This window comes from Sinohyriopsis cumingii, chromosome 6, assembly GCF_028554795.1.
Source record: "Sinohyriopsis cumingii isolate HCF-2022 chromosome 6, ASM2855479v2, whole genome shotgun sequence".
In the NCBI taxonomy this organism is placed as follows: domain Eukaryota; kingdom Metazoa; phylum Mollusca; class Bivalvia; order Unionida; family Unionidae; genus Sinohyriopsis; species Sinohyriopsis cumingii.
This window is the reverse complement of record NC_142966.1, coordinates 161,697,867-161,719,072: the sequence shown is the minus strand read 5'-3', so window position 1 is coordinate 161,719,072 and position 21,206 is coordinate 161,697,867. Positions and strand designations below refer to the sequence as shown.

At 34.0% G+C, this 21,206-nt stretch overlaps 1 protein-coding gene across 1 annotated transcript in view; it reads right to left on the bottom strand.

Annotated features, from left to right (window-relative positions):
* Positions 1 to 15,472: 15,472 nt before the first annotated feature.
* LOC149798410 (uncharacterized) overlaps positions 15,473 to 21,206 on the bottom strand; it is a 55,592-nt gene continuing 49,858 nt past the window's right edge. Inside the window, exon 10 of the mRNA XM_089960594.1 lies at positions 15,473 to 16,976. Within this exon, the coding sequence (XP_089816720.1) occupies positions 16,816 to 16,976 (161 nt within the window). The 3' untranslated portion in view covers positions 15,473 to 16,815. The remainder of the gene's footprint in view (positions 16,977 to 21,206) is intronic.

Here is a 21,206-nt window from a genome sequence, read left to right as displayed (position 1 = left end):
TCGTAGGAATAATCAGCAGGCTTCTACAGGTTTTTTCATGGTTAATTCTATTTTTTACGAGTACGATAAACACAGAATGATTGGTAGATACGACAAAATCTACATTATTCACCACTCTGTAAATACATCAGTGCAATGCCATCTTTGGTCTACCTGCACTGTACACATACATTCATGTGCACATACACACACACATATATATATGTATATATAGACATATACGCAGATTTAGTTTAATGATCTCGATTCTACTGATATTTGTCCTGTACGTATTTACACTATATTTGTTTTTAAAGATATTTTTTTATATAAATGTATATGAGTTTTATAAAATGTTACTACCTAATAAATTGAACACAACAAGTTACAAAACCAGTTTATTGAGACTGATTGATTCATATGCTATCGAACATATTGCGATCGGTAAATAAACTAACTTCGTTTTATCCACACACCGTTAGCAATATATTACAATCCAGAATATAACCAATGAATTTGTAGCGCACCTTTACTTTCAATATTCTCTAGTAGCCGAAGTAAACAACCAGCAGGGGTGGGAGTGGGGTATAGCTGAACCGACCTGTTTGGGCCGTTTCAAGGCCTTTTTAAAAACATAAACTTCTACGAAAAATGCCACAAGGACCCCGCCAAGAAAACAATGTTGACTTTTGTATTAAAAACGCCGATCTGGGCCTTCCACGGCGGCATAATGAGGATCGTCCCCCTTATAATTGGTGTCCACGGGGGTAGATGGGTGTGTTATAAAATAACTGATTTATTCTTGATCTGCTGACGGGATGCTCAACCAAAGAATTTTTCAAGGACAATGCGATATCGTGCTCTTGGATCGTGTACATTAATTTTAACGAATATATGTTGAGATTTCTGAGCATGTGCAAAGCAGTTTTTACACTTATTTATATCCATGTCGTCTGGGAACCAAGTCTGATGACTATTCCGCAGCGTATGTGTATCGATGTCATTAACGATAACCAAAACAATACAGTTACATCTGATCGCTTTGGGCATTTGAGTGTTTCGCTGGGTAACGTAAATGACATCCACGTTTTTATGACCGATGGTAATGGCCCGGACAGAATAGGGTAATGCTGGATGAAGCTTAATATATCCTCGCTCTTGTGCCGCTGAAAGGTCAATGATGTTTAAGTTGTAGAGATATATTTTGATGTATAATTATGAATCTATACTGTGTTCGATGCAAGATGGTTACTGATACTACCGGATTGAGAACAACATTGACAAGGAATCGTCCACGGGCACATACAGATACGTGTGTAAAATGCGGTACTAAAAATAAAAGCTTGTTCTTTTTTGCTATTGACAAATCACGTACAGAGTATCGCGACAGGCAAACCAAAGAGGATGATATCATCGCGACATTTGTGAAATTATCATGAACTCCGTGGGCTAAGTATCCTGGTGAAAAACATCTTCCGGGATATAATTAGTTTAGTCCTGGAATCCGACTCGATATCAGACCTGGCGAGGAAAACCAATCAATATCCGGAAAAGGTCCAGTGAATGCGATTGATCAAACGTACCATGCTCATAAAAATAAACATCTGCAACAACGACATATCACTGATGTCAATCTGTTTCACACGATGACGTCTATGAAAGATATAAGGGAAGCACTGGCCACCTCATTGATAAGATGGCGATGAGAGGTAAACTAGCGGTGGGGTCGGGCAATTAATTGTCCTATAATTATAATAATGGAATCGATTTATTATAGTCGAAGAGGATACTAGAAATGCAATAATTCATTCATCGCAGGGACTAGCAATTTCGGATACCAATATTTGGTTTGTGAATAATTGTTTCGAATAGTCAAATGTAGTGTATTTGGCAATGCAATATCTTCAAAATTAATGTAAATATAAACAATATAATTAAGAGCAACGTTCTGTTGGGTGGCAGAGCCTGGGATATCAACGAGAATATTCTGAAGACTAGTATCCGCTGCACGATAACATAGAGAAACTGTTAACTAGGGTAATTTGTCATTATGGCGCTTATTTAATTATATAATTTAGATTGAAGTGATTCGCGAGCTATTTTCCTGGATACAGCTATCAGATCATTAGGGCACAATAAGTTCCTGAAATCATCATTGGACGTTACCAGAAATCAATATTCGAGATGCTGGAATTACACTGCACATTGTCTAACATTGCATTCTGTCGGGTTTAAGTCTCATCATTACCTTTAGCGCTTTTAAAGATACGTCCAAGGCTTTGTGGTCTTCAAACAATTTCTCCTAACAAAAAAATTGACATATAATTTTAGCAGGTTGTGTGGCAATTCTCCTGCAAAATTTAAGAGGTTGTCTTTGATCGTCGCACATTATAATCGATGTTAATTTTGTCGATAGCCAAACTAGAAACCTTTTTAATGTTTCCGTTGACACAGTGCAAAATCAGTCCTCAATGATAATGTTTCGAAGATATTTTTCTCCCATTTGTTCAGGAGTCCATTTTTCACCGCGCCATCGAAGGAAACTGATAAATATTGGCCTTAACCCACTTCTCATCATCTCCCTGGCAAGCCTGTGTGTAGGCGTTAAAACTATCATTTTGGTGAGGGACCCAGGGATTCCCCCATAAACAATTTTGACACAGATAAACTGTTTTATTTCGCAAAATGATACCGGATTATTTGTTTTATCGTTATAACATCTGGTAGTTTTCTGAGGTGGATGTTTCGTTTTGCTTTCATTCCACTCATCGGCGTTGTTGCCGACTATGACTATCGGGTCTTCTTTCATTTGATTGTTGCCGAAATTGTAAGAAACCTCGTCGGTTATTGTTTTTACTATCAGGAAGTTTAATTTTTGTTTTCAACCTGGTTATGGTTTCTATTTTGGCTTCCTTCTTTCTAACACTGTCGTCTCATTCACTTATTCTCTCTGGGCATAAATATGGTAATCCATTTTCACGTCGCGCGTTCAGAACATGTTATGTAAACCTTTGAGCTACTCAGTTGTATACATCAGATTGCATCGGTTGAAGAGCATCAATATTATGTTTGCTTAATGTATAAACTTCGTAAACAAAGATTTTTGCAGGATACGCTTGCTCATAAAACGGCCTGTCTTTATTAATCAACATTCCCGGCTTATAATTTGTATCTAAAACGGCTGTGTGCTGGCCATCTCATGATTCCCAAACAGGATTGAATTGATCTGGGATAATCCACACTGGGCCATCAAACTTATCGTGGGCGACAAGATTGCGTTCCACAATAAATTTGATCCTAAAATGTACCTATTATCGTCTCAGAGACAATCAGCAATCATTTTTTAACTCTGGTCGTTCATAGACGCAGGGATGAAAATACTGTCTCGGGCATCAATCCCATGGTTATCAATCCGGAACGTTAACCAAACGTTCTCTACCCCTTCTTGCTTAAATTCCTCCTTTGTTTGTCTAATTGTAAATCACATGGCAAGACCGTTTTGGCGACCATTGGTTACCGAAGGCCATTTGGGCGTTTGTTTTATCAGTTACTCTAACAAAATGAAGCTCAAACATTGTAGACTTCTGGGGCTTAAACATTGCTAATCATGCAAACTCCTTCTCTGGTTCTAAGGCCCTAATATGATTTCGCAAATATTATTGGTGAAATTTTGATTGATAAAACGGAACCTTAAGTCTAGTTAGTTACAAATATTTCCCACTTACTTCCTTTGAGTTACTCCACCTGTTCATTATATGAATATGGCAAATGTTTATTTAATTCGAGATCATCTGGATTATTTTAGAATGATGTTCTAAATGACTGATGATTGTATTGACAGCCCACATGGGAAACATTGTTATTTCGAATATTGGGGCTAACATTCTGCAAGCGTCCGAAAAGACAGCTTAGGCCCACACCCTTGCATACAAGATAGATGTTGGTGTTAGAGGTAAATCTTTGCTTTGTGTTTCATGCGGTGACAGAAAGTATATAGTGATGAAACAGTCCTATGGCAAAAGAAACGCTGGTGAGATCACACTTAAAGATGCTGAAGATTATCTCAGCATACAAAATGTTACGTCCTGACACAAATGGTATAAATTGATTAAAGGGAGACAATCTAATCACATAACGGACGATACAATCATCAATCATTAACCAAGTCATTTTTATGATTACACCTGTGTCAAATGTGATGAAGACGAACAAGAATTCACAATGGAATGGGTGTGTCTTTGTGAATGAGCTGCTTGTAAAAACCTAGAGGAGTATATTGCAGATAAACTAGCGAGGTTTTTTAATAAGGGATTGTTCCAATATGTAAAAAATATCAAATATTTTTCGCGGCCAGTACTGATAGCAGTTTCTTTGGCTACTTTATTATTTTTGACTCGCATGCAGTACCGGAACAGGGCGGTGTGTCCGCTGCAGAGTTACATTACGCCTCTAAAAATAAAAAGGAATGCAGTGACGCATATCGGTCTGGCTAATAGTGTAGATTTTTAAATGACTGATGTACACATTCACAACATCGGAGCTACGCCGGTATAATTATATTATCGATATTCTATGCTATCGCGAAAAAAAAAAAACAGGTTTCAGATTTGCAAATATTGACTAAGTTATCTGCAAATGACTACAAGACTGAAATATATTGCATAGAAAAAATAACATATTTCCCATATTGCATTCATATGATTACTACATCCATCTGTAATGTACGGATCTCGTAGTCGGCAAATAAATCCCGTTCGTCATTCCTCTTCCGGCCAATACAATTCACATTTATGCTGTGAAATACTGAACATGTGCATCAAAGATTGTTTTCTTTACTTCAATTATATTTGGTTTAAACTAATAATGTTCATAACAAAATATGACTCATTCATACGTTTCTCGTAATTTCTTACTGCTATAAAGCTTCAATTACATCATGATTAATTTCAAGGATTACGTAATGACTCTTCTATGCCTAATTTTATATTGTACCACACACAGGCAGAACAATGATCATAGTTTTATATCACTGCTTTAAAATGTAAGCTGGCTGACGACAGAACATAAATATGAAAATATATGTACATCATAGTCGTTAGTAGTGTTATTAAAAAGAAACTTTGTCTTTCATTAAAACCAAATGTATCCATTTTAAACTATGCTCCATTTGAATGGTCACTCAATATTGTAATTGAATGCGTAGTTAAAAAAAATATAATACTTACTCTTCCACCTTCTACCAATCCCGTTAACATAGCAATCCTTCCCACGTCATATTGTCACAACATTCGCCCGAAGTCATTAATGTTATTTTTGGTTGTACCTAACAAAAAGAGTCTAAATAATACATTGAGTGAATTTACTTTGATATTCTCTACTATTTGCACAAACAAATAATTTAAAACTTGCGTACATTGTGATCACAATATATTGTGATCACAATATTCGAAACGTGTGAAAAGGCAGGTGACAACCGTATATTCATATAATGTATGCATCTCTAGTCGTGCACTATGCGATTTATTATACATCAGTTTAATGTTCTCTTCTATTATCATATGAATTTATATCACGTACCACTCAGCATATATTGCATGAATTAATTATACGTACCGTAAATACAAATTTCGTCATTCAGAACCAGTTGATATTAATCTCATTAATCTTATTTTTTTCTCAATATAGGCTAACATTTTTGCATTAGCTCAATAGGGACACTCTTCACTGATTCTATACGTTATATTTTGCCTAGAAAATGTATCGTTCCTTCAGAGTATTACAATCATATTGTCCTTAGTTTACATGTGATGGATAAATTATACACACAGAACACATCTTTTTACGATTGCCTGGGACACACGTGTCTGTTTTCCCCAAAATTATACAATGGTCATGAATCTTTTGCTAGAATAAAATATTGAATCTAGAAATTTCGAATGAAATAAAATACTTAATGTGCTCGAATCTTTCTCCCTTAGTGTAATCATGTTGCACTTATGGCGTTAAAATAAAGGTGAATTTGTGTGCAAGCTACAAATAACAAAATACGGGCAGTGGCGTTACTAGCGGGTGCGGGATGCTGACGGCACCGAGTGACACCATCAGAGGGGGATGGTACCAAAATGACTGTCTATAAAAGGTTAGAACTTTTTCTTAGGAAGGGAGTCCATTGGGGTTGACATCTTAAGTAACCGCACACGACGGTCTATAAAATGTTTTAATTTTTGTGCAGTAAGGAGGTCCCAGTTGTGATACCATGAGTTACCGCACTAGTTGACACCAACGCTATTGAAGCCACTGAATACGGGTCAACATGAAACATTTGTGTCCATGCAGTCGATATGTTCTTGTTTAAAAGTTCAGTATTTATTTATGTAACACGATTCTTCCTATTTAAATTTAGCGTGAGCAATCGATCATTTTTGGACGAAAATCCACACGAATATATGGTAGCATAAAAATGAGTACAATATAATATATGTTGTTGCCGTTAATCCCTTAAAATAGATTAGTGTAAAAAATGATGACTAAATACCTACATACTGTTTGAATTATCAAATACAACATACGACAATTAAACAATATCGAGGAAAGACAATACGTGTTTACATTGGGATGCGATATACATCCGTTGCGATGACTAACCTTGAAAGAAAAAGAAAATAATAATAATAATAATAATAATAATAATAATAATAATAATAATAATAATAATAATAATAATAAGAACTGATGATAACCATCGTCCGTATCAGTTGAATATAAAAAATAATGTCAATAAAATAGATGAGAATAAGAGGACGACAAAGCTTGTAACAGGATATATCATATAAGATGAAACACAATGTAAAATTATTGCATCTAAATTTAACATCAACATGGATCCCCTCAAGCAAATCAGATACTGATTCAAAGGAAAGAACATAGCTGAAGACATTATCAAGTCTGACTCTAACAATCCAATAGTTCAACCTATAAGAGGAGATAGAAACAACAGATGCAAGATACAAATGCAAAGGTAATATCATTGACCTGATCTAAACTCAATTATTCGGACATCTATATGATAAAAGTATCATTCTATAAGTATATGTTAAGGTAAGTTTTTCAGAACTCAGTTCATCAACGGATGCACTGATGTAGTCATTTTCAACGAAGCCCAGTGGATTAAGTACAACTCTGTTTGTATCATCTACATAACATGAAATATATGACAAAAATACTATTTGATTTTCAGTTATTTTTTGCTGGCGTCTTTTGTTCCATTTGTAATTCTAAATAATATATGTCGTTTACATAGAAGCAAAGCTAATTCAAAGTTACCCTATTTAGCTATCCGAAATACAAGAATGACTATTAAACTTGAGTAGTTGAGGATCTATTCATTACATGTCACAACATCGGAGTCCTACCATTAGTGTCAGGCTATGCATCTTCATGACGGAAAAATGAGTTTGAATATTAATGGGCAGAAGCCTTCAAACATGTTCTCTCTATTACATGGATGTTAGGTACATGCTATACATCTCACACAATATATTTGAAATAAAAGAAGCATTTAAGATAAAAAAACCTTATCTACATTCATTTATAAAGAAATAAATCAAACAGTACAGTACTCAAAACACATTCAGCTAAAATGTATGTTAAACGTTAAACACCATGCAATACAACATTTCAACTAGACTAAAATTCAAATAACATGAAAAAGGTCTTATACAAGGCAATCTGACTTTCCAATTAGATTAGAAAATATTTTGCAAACCAAGCACGCCCATTCTCATACTGATACTCCCTCATGCTTGGTTGAAATATTTTGTGTAGCAATTTGAAATGAAGAAAATCGTGGTCAAGTTTAATACCTCAACTAATTTTTTTATGAAACGCCTTATGGCTGAAAAGAAATTTACAGCAACATAGTGAAATACCTTTGTTTCAATTGTTTAAAACCAATGTTTACTGTAAATTGCTTCGTCTAAAAATGTATAATCGGAATGGAAACATAATATCATACTTACACGCATGTAAGTCTTTGTATCTATTCTTGTTCCTGTTTTGAGATAGCAAGGCAACATTCATTGGAATCTGCGGGCCTGAAGGAAGTTTCTGGACAATTACATAAATCTTAATATGTAATGTGTTTCTGTTCTTAAAAATATTTCTCATTTAAGAATATTTCATATTTCAAATGCCTGTACTTTAGTAACCTGAGAGGAGCGCATACAATGCTTGTTTACTGCAACTTTGTCAATATGTACTGGTTGTGCATAATGTAGTGTGTTCACGGTATAGATACTCATTTTAAATACACACAATATTCTCGCCATCAGCGTGTTGCAATTAAACGATTTGCACGATGTTAAAGATATGGCCAGGACATGTTCTTCCTAACAGGTGTAATAGACGTGGACCAAAACCGAAGCCAAAACATAAATCATTTCGCATGGACACCATAACACATTATTAGTATCCAATGCCAGCATATCTGTAATTTGAAATAGTCATGAGATGATATGATTATTTATTGCTTAGACTGCTCCGGTTGCCAAATGGTAAGGTCATCCTCCTTGGATGCAGGAGGTCGCGGGTTCGAAACCTCAGCCGAGTCATAGCAAAGATTAACAAAAATGGTACTAACATATGCCTCGCACGGCCCTCGCATTTAAGATGTTAGTGTTTGGGCTGGCTAGCATGGTGTGAGGATGTAACTGGGTGGAATATTATGCTACATGTCTGCGGCATGATTTGCAGGTGCTAGACATCACTATAAACTGCCACACTGCAGACATCGTAGCGAAATGACTGAAAATCTGTTATAGCTACGTTAAAAATCCAAATCACACACATATGTATTGTTACCGTCTACATTCCTTGGCAATTAATATATTCTTTTCGAATAAAATCAAATAGAAAATAAAGATATGTCACACATTTAAGCTTATGACCGACTAACAACTTGAACATAAAATTGAATTTGTTATAAGTCATTACTATATAAATTTTTTGCAAAACGAGGTTATGGTAAAAAATCATATCTTTAGGACTCGAACAATTATTTGGAGTGTTTGTCGCTTAGGCGTTACATGTACGAGCAATACCCATCAATTATCATGACGTTTTAAGAAAGACATCCATTATCCCGTTCACATTGACAAATCATGATACATTTTGGAATACATGTACTTCATGACAGGTTTAAAAGAGTTTCAACCATTAGACTGGACAGTGGTTAAAGAGAAATGTTCGTAATCCAGACATGTCTCCTGAACGTAATCCCAAAAGATTGCCAATGTTAAAGATAATCTTGGCAATGCACTTAAAACGTTGTAGTACGTCCATGATCCTCCTTATTAAGATTGGCTGCACTTTTGACATGCTCTGGCAAACATCCTTTCTCATTTCCTTTGGTCTCATTACCCACATCATTACCGACGCCATAGCATTGTCTTGAGAATATATATTAAAACAGTTACAGTGCAGCTTTGTCCAAAATTTACCACTCTATTCTCGCAATATATTGGTATCCACGTTATCTACTGATTGTAAGAAATCTTCTAAGCAAATATCTGTTCAACCGAGGTAACAATGTTATTACTGAATTTACATAACCACACAGTTAACATAATTTTATAGAGACTGAATTCTTCAGAGAGGCTCATATCCGAGGATAGTATAAACTATTTGGAAACACTTTACTTGTAATTACTTATTACATGACTTATTATAAAGAAATATGTATGAAAGACTTCTACTTTATATATATATATATATATATATATATATATATATATATATATATATATATATATATATATATATATATATATATATATATATATATATATATATATATATATATATATATATATATATATATATCATGTTAATTAAACTGTAAATATTCAGGTAATATAAACGTTGGTGTAGAGAAATAGTTTTGTTCAGGATTTATTTTTAAAGTCAAACTCTTACTCAGATCAGCGGATATCGAATTCTCTTAAAGAATGCCATCATCCGTTGCCCTTGCATATTTGGTGTTGGACTTTGGTGCTTCCTGCAAAACAAAAAGTTCCCTTCGTCTAAGAAGAAACATCGCATCAATCAAATAAAAAGTAAGTAAATGATATATTAATGAACCAGTTAAATTCTTATTGTCGGTTGTTTCATGTCACACAACGTATATAAGACAGATTGTTTGCTTGCTTGCTTGATTTATTTATTTATTTATTGATTATTGCTTGCTTGATTGGTGTATTGTTTGATTGTTTGGTTGGTTGATTGATTGGTTGATTGATTGATAGATTGATAGATTGATTGATTGACTGATTGGTTGATTGATTCTTGATTTTATGGCGTGCAAGCGTAGCAAGAGCTCTTCATGGATAAAAAATGTTTTTACTTTAAACTCTCGTTCGTCCATGTAGAAATTATGGGATACCATCTAAAAAAAATGGTAAGGAAAAGAAAAACTTTCACAAGAAAGGTTATATGGCAAAATTAGGTTCATAACCAACGAGCGTTAAAAGAACGGCGAACTATGTTAAACAGATATGGGGGTTCTTTAACGGCGATGGAAATGGTGTGTATAAACGTGTGTATAAAATGTAATTAAATAACAAAAGATAAATTAGGCTGATTCACAGTCCACCTGTTTCTTAAAATACTGAATTGATATAGGGTTGCGCAAAAGCTGTATTTTATAATAAATGTTCATTTCCTTAGAAAAGTTAAACAATTCACATTTACCATATGAAACGGTTGAGTTGAATATTGTAGTAACGATCACATATCGGTTGGAGATCAAAATAAGATATCATTTGCTTTACGGTAAAGATTTCATTACAAGAAACGCACTCAGATGGCTCTTCAATATGTTAAACTAATGACCACTTTTCATTCTTGGAATACCACAACCAACCTGATGGTTCTGTAGGAAGGAGGTCATTTGCCAAAGAAACGACTGATCACAAGGAGCGTTATTTTTCGAGATCGATATGATTTGTCATTACCTTTAATGCAAACATGGCTGGTTAACGAAGGTTATACTATATTGTGAGAGGTACACAGTTTGGTATGTTTCATGAGAATATGGTCAATTTCCAAATTCATTGTGTATTGACTGACGTACTGATATTGAATAGGAAAAGACAGTGTGTTTAAAATATATTTACTTTCGATGTATTGCAGGGGAAGGTCCACTAAACTGATTTGGTCTGACAATCTTAGTACACCATCTGGCAAGCAAATCGTTTTGGCTTGATTTCCACTACTGAAGACCGCATCAACCTTTTCTTCATCCTTGTAAAGTCTAATGCAGTTCCTAAATTTGGAGAGACACACCTTACAAGAGTTATTAAATATGGCTGAATGTGTCTCGTATTTGGTTTTTCATTCAGCGTAAAATGTATTGTGAGTTGTTTAAGAAGCCAGGGAAATGTTACAGGAATGAAACTCTTATGAATGTTTAAAACGTAAATGTTTGCTACTTCTAGGCTGAAAGATATAATGCTAAAGGTAGGAATGACAATTTGTTTATTTTGGTATAATGGCTTGGATTCGTGTTGAAACACAGATGCAAGAGAATGGTTCGTAGAGTGGGATACTGATTTTAAGGCATATTTTGCAGATCATAGTTCCCTACGATATGACAAAAGTATCTTATTCACTTCAGCCAAAAGGTTTTCAGATGAGGCAGTCCTAAATGCTTCCGAAACTGTTCATAATTCTTGATTGTCAATTGGGTCGAGCATCTATAACTGACTTTGTCACTGCATCATAAACAACACATGCATTGTAGTCCAGAAAAAAAAAACACATGCCTTTTTAGTTCATTTTGAATCGAATATAGGTTATATATATAGGACAAACACGATTTTTATGTCCGCACACCAGTCTGTGTTTCATACCACTTTAAGTATATCAGGAGATTTGACGCATTTAACTTTTTATGTCTGGATATGTGGAATGAAGTTGAGTTACAAAAGAGCTACAACAATTTTGAAGTCTCACAAGAAGATAATTAATAGCATTGCCATCTCGGAAGTCACTTTGGAAAGGACATATTACATGTTTAGTCTCCAAATACCTAACAAGTCATTCGTTGATCATTATCTCCATTCTTTTACCGATACAGCTCCTCAAAGAAATCTGAAGGTACTTGGTAGGATCTTTGAAATCCTTATCTGGTTTGGGAACAGGTATTACCGTTGGCTTTGTGTAGTTGTTTCCTTAAATTCTATATAGAATTATGAATTTGCGTTTCTTTCAGAGTTAAATGAGAACATTGGAGGGCATTCTTCTTTGAGATCGTGTTAAATATAAAACAATGTTGAATAAGAGAATAAATGTTTATAAATGTACCTCTCTTAAGACTAGTTTTGCAAAAGGTTTCAAGCTTGACTCACTCGGTTTTCATTGAATGCCATTGTCGAAATGGCTCATCGATGGTACAGACGTATATAAATAATTTGATATATTACTGGATACTACAAAAGAAGATCCAACTTGAAACAAGGACTGAATATATATCTATATCTGTCTATGTATTCTATATTTATATATGTATCTATCTATCTATCTATCTATCTATCTATCTATCTATCTATCTATCTATCTATATATATATATATATATATATATATATATATATATATATATATATATATATATATATATGGATGGTCAACAAGTACATATTAACTCGCAGTTCGTTTGTTCGGAATTGTATTGGACATTCAATTGTACTGATATTTACTTCAAAGCTGAAAACTTCTGGTATAAGCATTTTAAAACTTTAATCGAATGAGGTAAAATTTAAAGAAAAATACTTAAACAATATGATTTGCACCGCATCTCTATTTGAAAAGATTCAGAATGAAAATTTTACTATGGAAGCCAAAGAGTATACATGATTAGACCTTAACATATAAATGCTCCAAGTGAACAACCAAAACCCTCGGATAAAGAAAAAAGGTTGTAAGTGCGGTATTTAATTTGCTGCTGTTTACCTACTAATAGAGAAAAGGCATAAACAAGTATCTCTAACGCATTTATTATATGGCTTGGTATATTGTCGAGTAATGAATCTTTAAAGGTATTGTAGAGTCCAGGTGATTCACTAACCTTTTTTCAGGATTATAATAATCACGATGACCACACTTAAGATAACGACAGTAAGAGGACCACAGACAAATCCTCCAATAACACTGATTTCGATGCCTGCTTGTGGAGTATTAGTAGAAGCTACTATGCAAGGAAAGATCAAAATCAAAGGCATATAAAGGTGAACTGTTAATTTATTCAAGTCGAATTTGACTGAGGTGTTATCGACGTTCGGTATAAATATATATGTATCTACCTTAATCACATGACAGTTGTGTTTTTTGGGTTAAGATATTTATATAAGCATTTGTCTCTTTGTAACACGCATAAGGTACACAAACTGAACACTATGCTCGACTTGAAAATACAGTGGTATCATATATTGCCTGACAAATTCTGTTAAATATATTATATAACAGTGTTATTCACTCTAAATAAACAAATAAAATCAAACTTCGAGGCGTTATCTGTATTGCCTACGTGCACGTCTGGCATTGGAAATACACTTTCACGTTGAAAAACGTTTTTCCTATTATGTGACCAGGGATAATATAGAGATAACGTACATTTATCGTTGTCTTTGGATATGCTATAGAATGTGTGATACCTTTAAATGCAACATTTGACTTCTCAGTAATTCCGGATATGACTATAGAGGTTGCACGAAATATGAATTAAAGAAAACATGAAGTACCGTTTTAACTATGGTCTTGATTAGTTGAATGCCCATGCCAGGACAGGCACATAAGTTTCAAGGACGTATTAATTGTGCATACAAGACAATATATCGGCACAATACGATTAGAAACTTTAAAATAACTTCAATCATTCCACAAAAATTTAAAATGATGAAATATTAAAATATATCCCAAGCGTTTCAGGTTTCCTGGTCAATATTAATATTACCAAAGTTGTTGAGATGATTGCAATGATACAATATTATATATACATAAACATGGAGATATAAAAAAGCAACTATAGCAATTTCAATATCATGTTTGTTTTTTATATATTGAATTCCACCCACAGTTTACAAGCATTATTCCATAGAGTCAAACGTATTAAAAAGGGATTGTATGACTGAAAAAAATCTATAATATGGTTACTATCAATAAACTAATGCAACAGAAGAAAAAAAATAAATTACAATGCCGAAAAGAGAATCTTGTGACACAATGTGTGGCTGTGTATTATTACCCTACATGAGACACATTCTTTGATTGAGAGATGACAAGTTTCACACTTATACAAACCTCACGCGTTTGGCAAAAGTTCCAACGACTCTAATAATCCCACGGAATCTTTTTACAATTTAATTAACGAGACAATTAATGACATCCTCTCCCGCATAGGATTCTCTAGTTTAAAGGAGCATATCATATTTTTCCATTTTAAGAAATACCTTTATTTCAGAGTGGGGTGTAAGGGGATCAGGATGGATTAGACGATGGGGTTTACTTTTTAGATATAGCTAAAGTTAATGCAGTTGTGCAAAATATGGATGAGGTAAGGAAATTCTCCTCAAATAGCAAATAAATATTCTTTCAAACTGTTTTAGCAACAACCAAAATAAGTTTGGAAACATCGTGAAGTATCAGAAACAAACTTAAATTGTTTGAAATAAATTAAACGGAAATAACACAAGTAACAAATTGCCTCAAATTGAATCAAAACTGTCCTTAAATAAGCAAAGAATAAGCATGCCAATAACTTAAGATAATGGTTTTCACCTGCCACACATGCAGTTATAGCATCCAATTATTTGTAAAGTAGTTATCTTTTAATACTCTGCAATGTTAGACATGATGGGCTCATCATTGCAAAATTCATAACATGTGATTGATGAATAATTTTTAGGCTTTTTCTCTCTTTGGAAATCGATAGCAGGCTATCTAACGCCAATAAGGTATTAGAAAGATGTGGCTACTGATCGGACTATTCTCTATGTGATCGAACTAAATTGAATTTGCCTTTTTCAAACGACGTAAGAGTTAATTTTGCTACTTTAGTTAAGTCCAAACCAAATTACGAATACTCAAAATGGAATGGACATCTAAACCCAATTCATCTATATATGCCATGGAGGACTTTTTTAATACTTTCGTTGTCATGCAGTTTAATGTATTCCGTCTCACTGCTCACGTTGAGCTCAGAAATCTCACCCAAAATAAGTAAATAAATAAATAAATAAATAAATAAATAAATAAATAAATAAATAAATAAATTAACGATAGTGCATGATAAACATGACCGAACTTGCCAGATTGTCCACATATGCATACAAACATTACTGAACATCAAATTAATTTGGATCATTTTGTGTGCGTAGTTGAATTATCATGGTTTTTACAAAAAATATCAAACTAGAAAAAATCGACAACAAGTCAACCAATAAGTAGGTATATATTTTTATTATTTGTAGACTAATTATGTCATCTAAGTATGTATACAAACTTGAATACTAAATTTCATTTCACTACATCATATCTGTTCTTTGAAACCTGCCAATTAGTCAGTCATGACAGACAGACGACCAATGCGGATCAAGCTAAAACCTAAAAACCTGCCGCTCCAAGTGCAGTTCTTGCAAAAATATATGTGAAATACTTTGTGAAAGACAATGAACAGTTGTCAGTGTCGAAAACCACCTATTTATAAAAATATCTTACCACAACGCATTTTGCATGCCAGCTTTTAACATTAATAGCGAGGACTAGGAAGAAAAACTATAAGGAACCAGTCAATGTTGACTATACTAACATGGAATATATTTATGATTCCCAACCACATTACTTATCCCACGCTTTTCCAAATTAAAATTGAATTGTAGTCAAATATTCAACTTTCTTATTATTGTCATTCTGAACGATATTTGACTGAATGACAATATCATATCTGTTTTGGAGCTATTTTTTTAAAATGTTAAACGGCAAACTTCTTCAAGTTCTTATCTGTTTCCCTATTCAACCGTAAAAATATATGAACTTCTGATAACAAAAACATTTAAATCCAGCAAATTTACAATGGAGATATACTTTCGTCCGAAAAGATCTTAAATGCATTTCAATTTATTCACAAAACAAACATCCCGTCAGAAGCTTATATGTATGCATATTTAATTAATGGTACTTCGGGATTAAACTTTAAACTTCAAAAATCATGTCCCCTGTTAACATATACAAATGTGAACGTAAATAATATATGCAGATATTTCATGCAGAACTTGATATAGTACGATTACATTAGTTACTCCTTGAATATAACAAAATGTTGTTGCATAAATGTTACTACCACATCAACATTAGAAATGTGCACAACCGTCGCAAGTTATAAATAGATTATGCTCTGAAAAACAATGGTTTTCCCATGCCTTCGGTAGACGCAACCATTTTTGAAATCCATGACAGTAAAGGATATTGTGCAAATGAAACGATTGTATCATCAGTTGCCCCAGCTGGTACTAGATGTTAACATGATAGCAAAAAGGAAGCAGGGGGCTATTTAACGTGTGAAGTAACCGCGTTTCAGTAACAACAACGAACGGAACATTTTCAGCGGCCCATGCGAAAAAGAATAGATCAAACATACGAAAATGTATTAAGATTGAACTATATTATATAATACCCACTGTTGTGAGACGTGTGTACATGTAACAGAGAAAACATTGATGTTACGTGTATTAGGAAGACATATACATCTAAGTCATGTCCCTCTTGCACCAATTGTCCTTATTTCTCATATTTCAGTGGTTTTCGCAAGTTCTTGGCGCAGAAGGATTTCTTTTCTTTCCAAAATACACTTTCTTTTCTCCTCTAAGATTCTCAGTTCTCCTTCAAGGGACTGTAACATTTGGACGAAATTACCGCAGAGTTCAAAGTTGTCTCTACTCTGGTTATCTAATGAGATATATAGGAAATATTATTAGCATTATTATTGTTATTATTAGTATTAGAATTATTGTTATTATTAGTATTATTGTTAATAAATAAATAAATAAATTGATTAATGATTTAATTAATTTATTAATTAATTATTAATTAAAAATTTATTTAATTAATTGATTAATGATTTAATTAATTAATTAATTCATTAATTCATTAATTAATTAATTATATATAAAGAGAGAGAATATGTCTGATTTATATATATATATATATGTGTGTGTGTGTGTGTGTCTATAGAGAGACAGACAAACAGAGAGGATGAGGGAGAATTTTTAAACATTTATTCAGATATGTTTCCATTTTCTTATTAAAATGATAATAATAATGTTTCAGAAACATTGTTTTAAAAAGTAAAATGAATAGATTAATATTTGCCAGGCACAAGAAATGTATCTATATTGACGTCAATACCTATATTGATATACATCTATATTCATTTTCAAAACGTCTTCCTCCCGTTTCCGTACAATAAAAGAGCTTCGCAGACTCATACGAGAACTACGAAATCTGAGTCTGGCACAACATTTAGGAATCAAACATCTGATAACTCTGACCATAAGACTTTCCTTACGTGCACGTATTTTTAGAAGAGTGAGCACTTTTTTCTTATTGATACGGATAGAAAAATCAGCAACAAAATAAGGACAGATCCATTACAAATGTCATTATACCTAAGTGGGGAAGGTCACGACCGTATATTGAAAGCAGTGCATTGCTTGGGTCAAACAAACCCCAGTCTGATTTTATTATTGCTAATATCACGTGTTACTGATTCTGCCAAAACTGCCCGAATTACAATATTAACGAACACAGGATCATCTCAGAATCTTTTATTATGGGTACTTTGCCTTTATCTGAAAAGTCTTCTAGTGAAAGTGTTTTCATTCATTGAAGAGAGAACGTCATTTGTTAATATTCCTCTCTACTGAGTAAAGTTTTAGGAAACGTGACAGGCGGAACGGTACAGTTTTCACCCAATGTGGTTATTCATTTATTTTCTAGGTATTGAGCTAACTGCAGATAAGGTTGTGTTTAATCCATTTGTAACTGGCAAGACTTGCATGCACCTAAAAGTCGTTCCTGTTGAAAATTGTAGTACTGCCTTATACCCTGCTTGCGCAGTGACTAGATCTCTTGAGATTGATGTTGATCGGGAATTCTATAGTTGACAGTGTGACAAAGAACATATTAATTTTCAATACAAAGAATCGATGACTGCATTGACAAAATTGAAATGATAAATATGTTTCCAGGTTTGACCTTTGAAATGATTCTGGCAAATTCCACTCACAGAAAGAGCAAATAAAATTTCGTCATTCGCAACCCTATCTAGGCTTTATCATATATAAAATGATATTGTTTGGCATAACAAGTCTATGTAAACTTTAGAGTCTAATGATATATGTGATTACATCTAATTTTAACGCTTACATCCATGACGTCATTCTTTAGAACAACACCTAGCGATATCACTTAAAAACCATTTGGAAATTCTTGTGATCGACTCAGTAATGCAATGTTGTTCGTAAATATTACTTTATATTCTAATGAAATAAATAACTTGTTGAATCTTACAAAACTTGTTTTTTTTATGATCATTTCAATTTCTAAACTAAGGACCATACAGTAATAACAGCGTGCATTTACAACTTTGTGGTACAAAGATTGATCTGGAAATATTCTGTACATAGTGCCAAAATGATCCTTTATTTAACCATAACAAAATGCCGTAAAAATCTCGATAAGCGTCTTGACAACACACTGATACGTGTGGACAAGAATGTCGGCATGGAAAATCACATTTTATAGAATTGGCGAGATTATCCCAGCAAACATCTATACGTATCAATACAGGTTCGGGCCTGATTTGTCAGACTATGTGGTGGAGAACTCAAACTTTCGATAATATATATATATATATATATATATATATATATATATATATATATATATATATATATATATATATATATATATATATATATATATAATCAGGAGGACTTTTTGCTTCTCCGCATTGTATCCAACTCTATGTTTGTCTATCTAATGTTTCAGTAGTCAGTATGCAATTATTAATCTTGAGACTATATTATCCGTGTAATCAATATGACAGCAGCAGGGAAGTTGTACAGACCTTCCGTTCCAGACGAAATAAACCTTCCTACGAGAACATTCTCTGTAGAAGCCTCAGAAAGCAGAAATAACGCCTTCTACGGAAGCTAATTTTCGTGCATTTCAGACCGGATGCATCGGTTGGTCGCGCCGGTGTGTTAGTAAATATAGCATCCGAGACAGGAAAAATAAATTACCGGGAATAATATTTTGTGTTAATTTTTTTGTTGCATGGTTGGGCTGCTTTTCCCAATTTTACGTCGCATTAAAATAATATACTTGAAAATAATATGAGTCAGAAAACTAGCACAGTTGGAGAGCCTCATTCTGCCAGATTAGCGCGAGAACAATTAGCGGCACTAAAGAAACTTATCCCGGCAAAACAATTATTTAAGAAAAATGTCCGAACACACGAAGATACAGAATTCGGTATTGCCGAGGTATCGTCAAAATGGTTAAAGCCAGTTACTGAAACAACCGAGCGAGTCGTATATGGTGAGAAAAGAGATAAGGATATCATGAAAAGTGGAATTGTTCCCATGTTGAAAAGTATCGAGGAACAATCACGAGTATTACCGGAACGATTAGCAATACTAGCACAACAACGCAGGCAACAACCTGCAATTGGTTTTAAAATAAGTAAAGGAAAACCTGGAGTAGGAAAACCTAGAGTAGGAAAAGGGAAGTTTAATATTGAGAATTTAAGAGAAAATTTCAACGAGGCGGGATGGAAAATAATATCACAGCCGCTCTCTACGCTGTATAGTAATATAGATCAATTTGGTCAATTTGCGGAAAATTATTTTGATGGTCGAGGAGAATATCTGACTGATAAAGGAAAAGGAAGATACACAAACCGTAAAAATTGGTATAGTATGTTATATAAAGTTTACACGGGAAACCCACAGTCAAGAGAAACGGATCCATATTACAGAAGATTTTTAACAGCCGCAAAGGATACACATAACTATAATGTGCAACAAGCGAAGGAAGAAAAGCAACGAGCGAAGGAAGAAAAACAACAAGCGAAAGAAAGAAGACAACAGGAGAAGGAAGAAAAAGCTAAAACTTCACGGAAGAGAGAAACAAAATTAAAAGAATATATTCAACCACAGGAAGAAGATATTCAACCACAGGAATTAGGGGCCAGACCAAAGGAAGGGATTCCACCTCAGAAAAAGGAGAGAAAATCAAAAAAGAAAAAGGATAAAAGCGACCAGGAACCAATAGTTCAACCACAAGAAGAAGATATTCTAACATCTGAGCCGAGGGGACTTCGAATGTTAACTGCTGAAGAAATGGACCCTTTTTCAAGAGAGAAGAAGATTGATTATAGAAAACCCGCCGATTTTTATTTGAGAGAAGACAATATCGATGAGCTCAAAGATAGCGGTGGAAGATTATTTACCGCTGCAAATTATAGTCCAGAGATTTTAAGAAGATATGTAAACGAAGATCACATTAAATTAGTCACATCAGGAGATTGGCCGGCGTTAATTTATTTTGGTAGTTTAAGGAAGCCAATAAATATATACGATCACGAATATTTAAAATTTTTAAAGGAGGTTAGTGAATACAAAAAAATAGCAGGGATAAGAAGCCCGAAACCACCTCCTGGATGGATAGAGGAATCAGATGTTTTTGTCCCCCGCTCATCATATACTCCATCAAAATATGGTATCGTGAAACATGAGGCTTTTCCCCTCATGCCCCTCTCAAGTCCTTCACCACCGCCACAAGATCCTAAAATAGGACACGGATATACCATTTGCCCTGACAGCGTCGTCAATGATGTGTCTCGCCTCGAAATATTAATCGGAGGAAAACGAGCCGGAAATAATTCTCGTGAAATAATCAACGAGGCCTCCGATATTTGTTGATGTTTTTGTCCCCCGCTCATCATATCGTGAAACATGAGGCTTTTCCCCTCATGCCCCTCTCAAGTCCTTCACCACCGCCACAAGATCCTAAAATAGGACACGGATATACCATTTGCCCTGACAGCGTCGTCAATGATGTGTCTCGCCTCGAAATATTAATCGGAGGAAAACGAGCCGGAAATAATTCTCG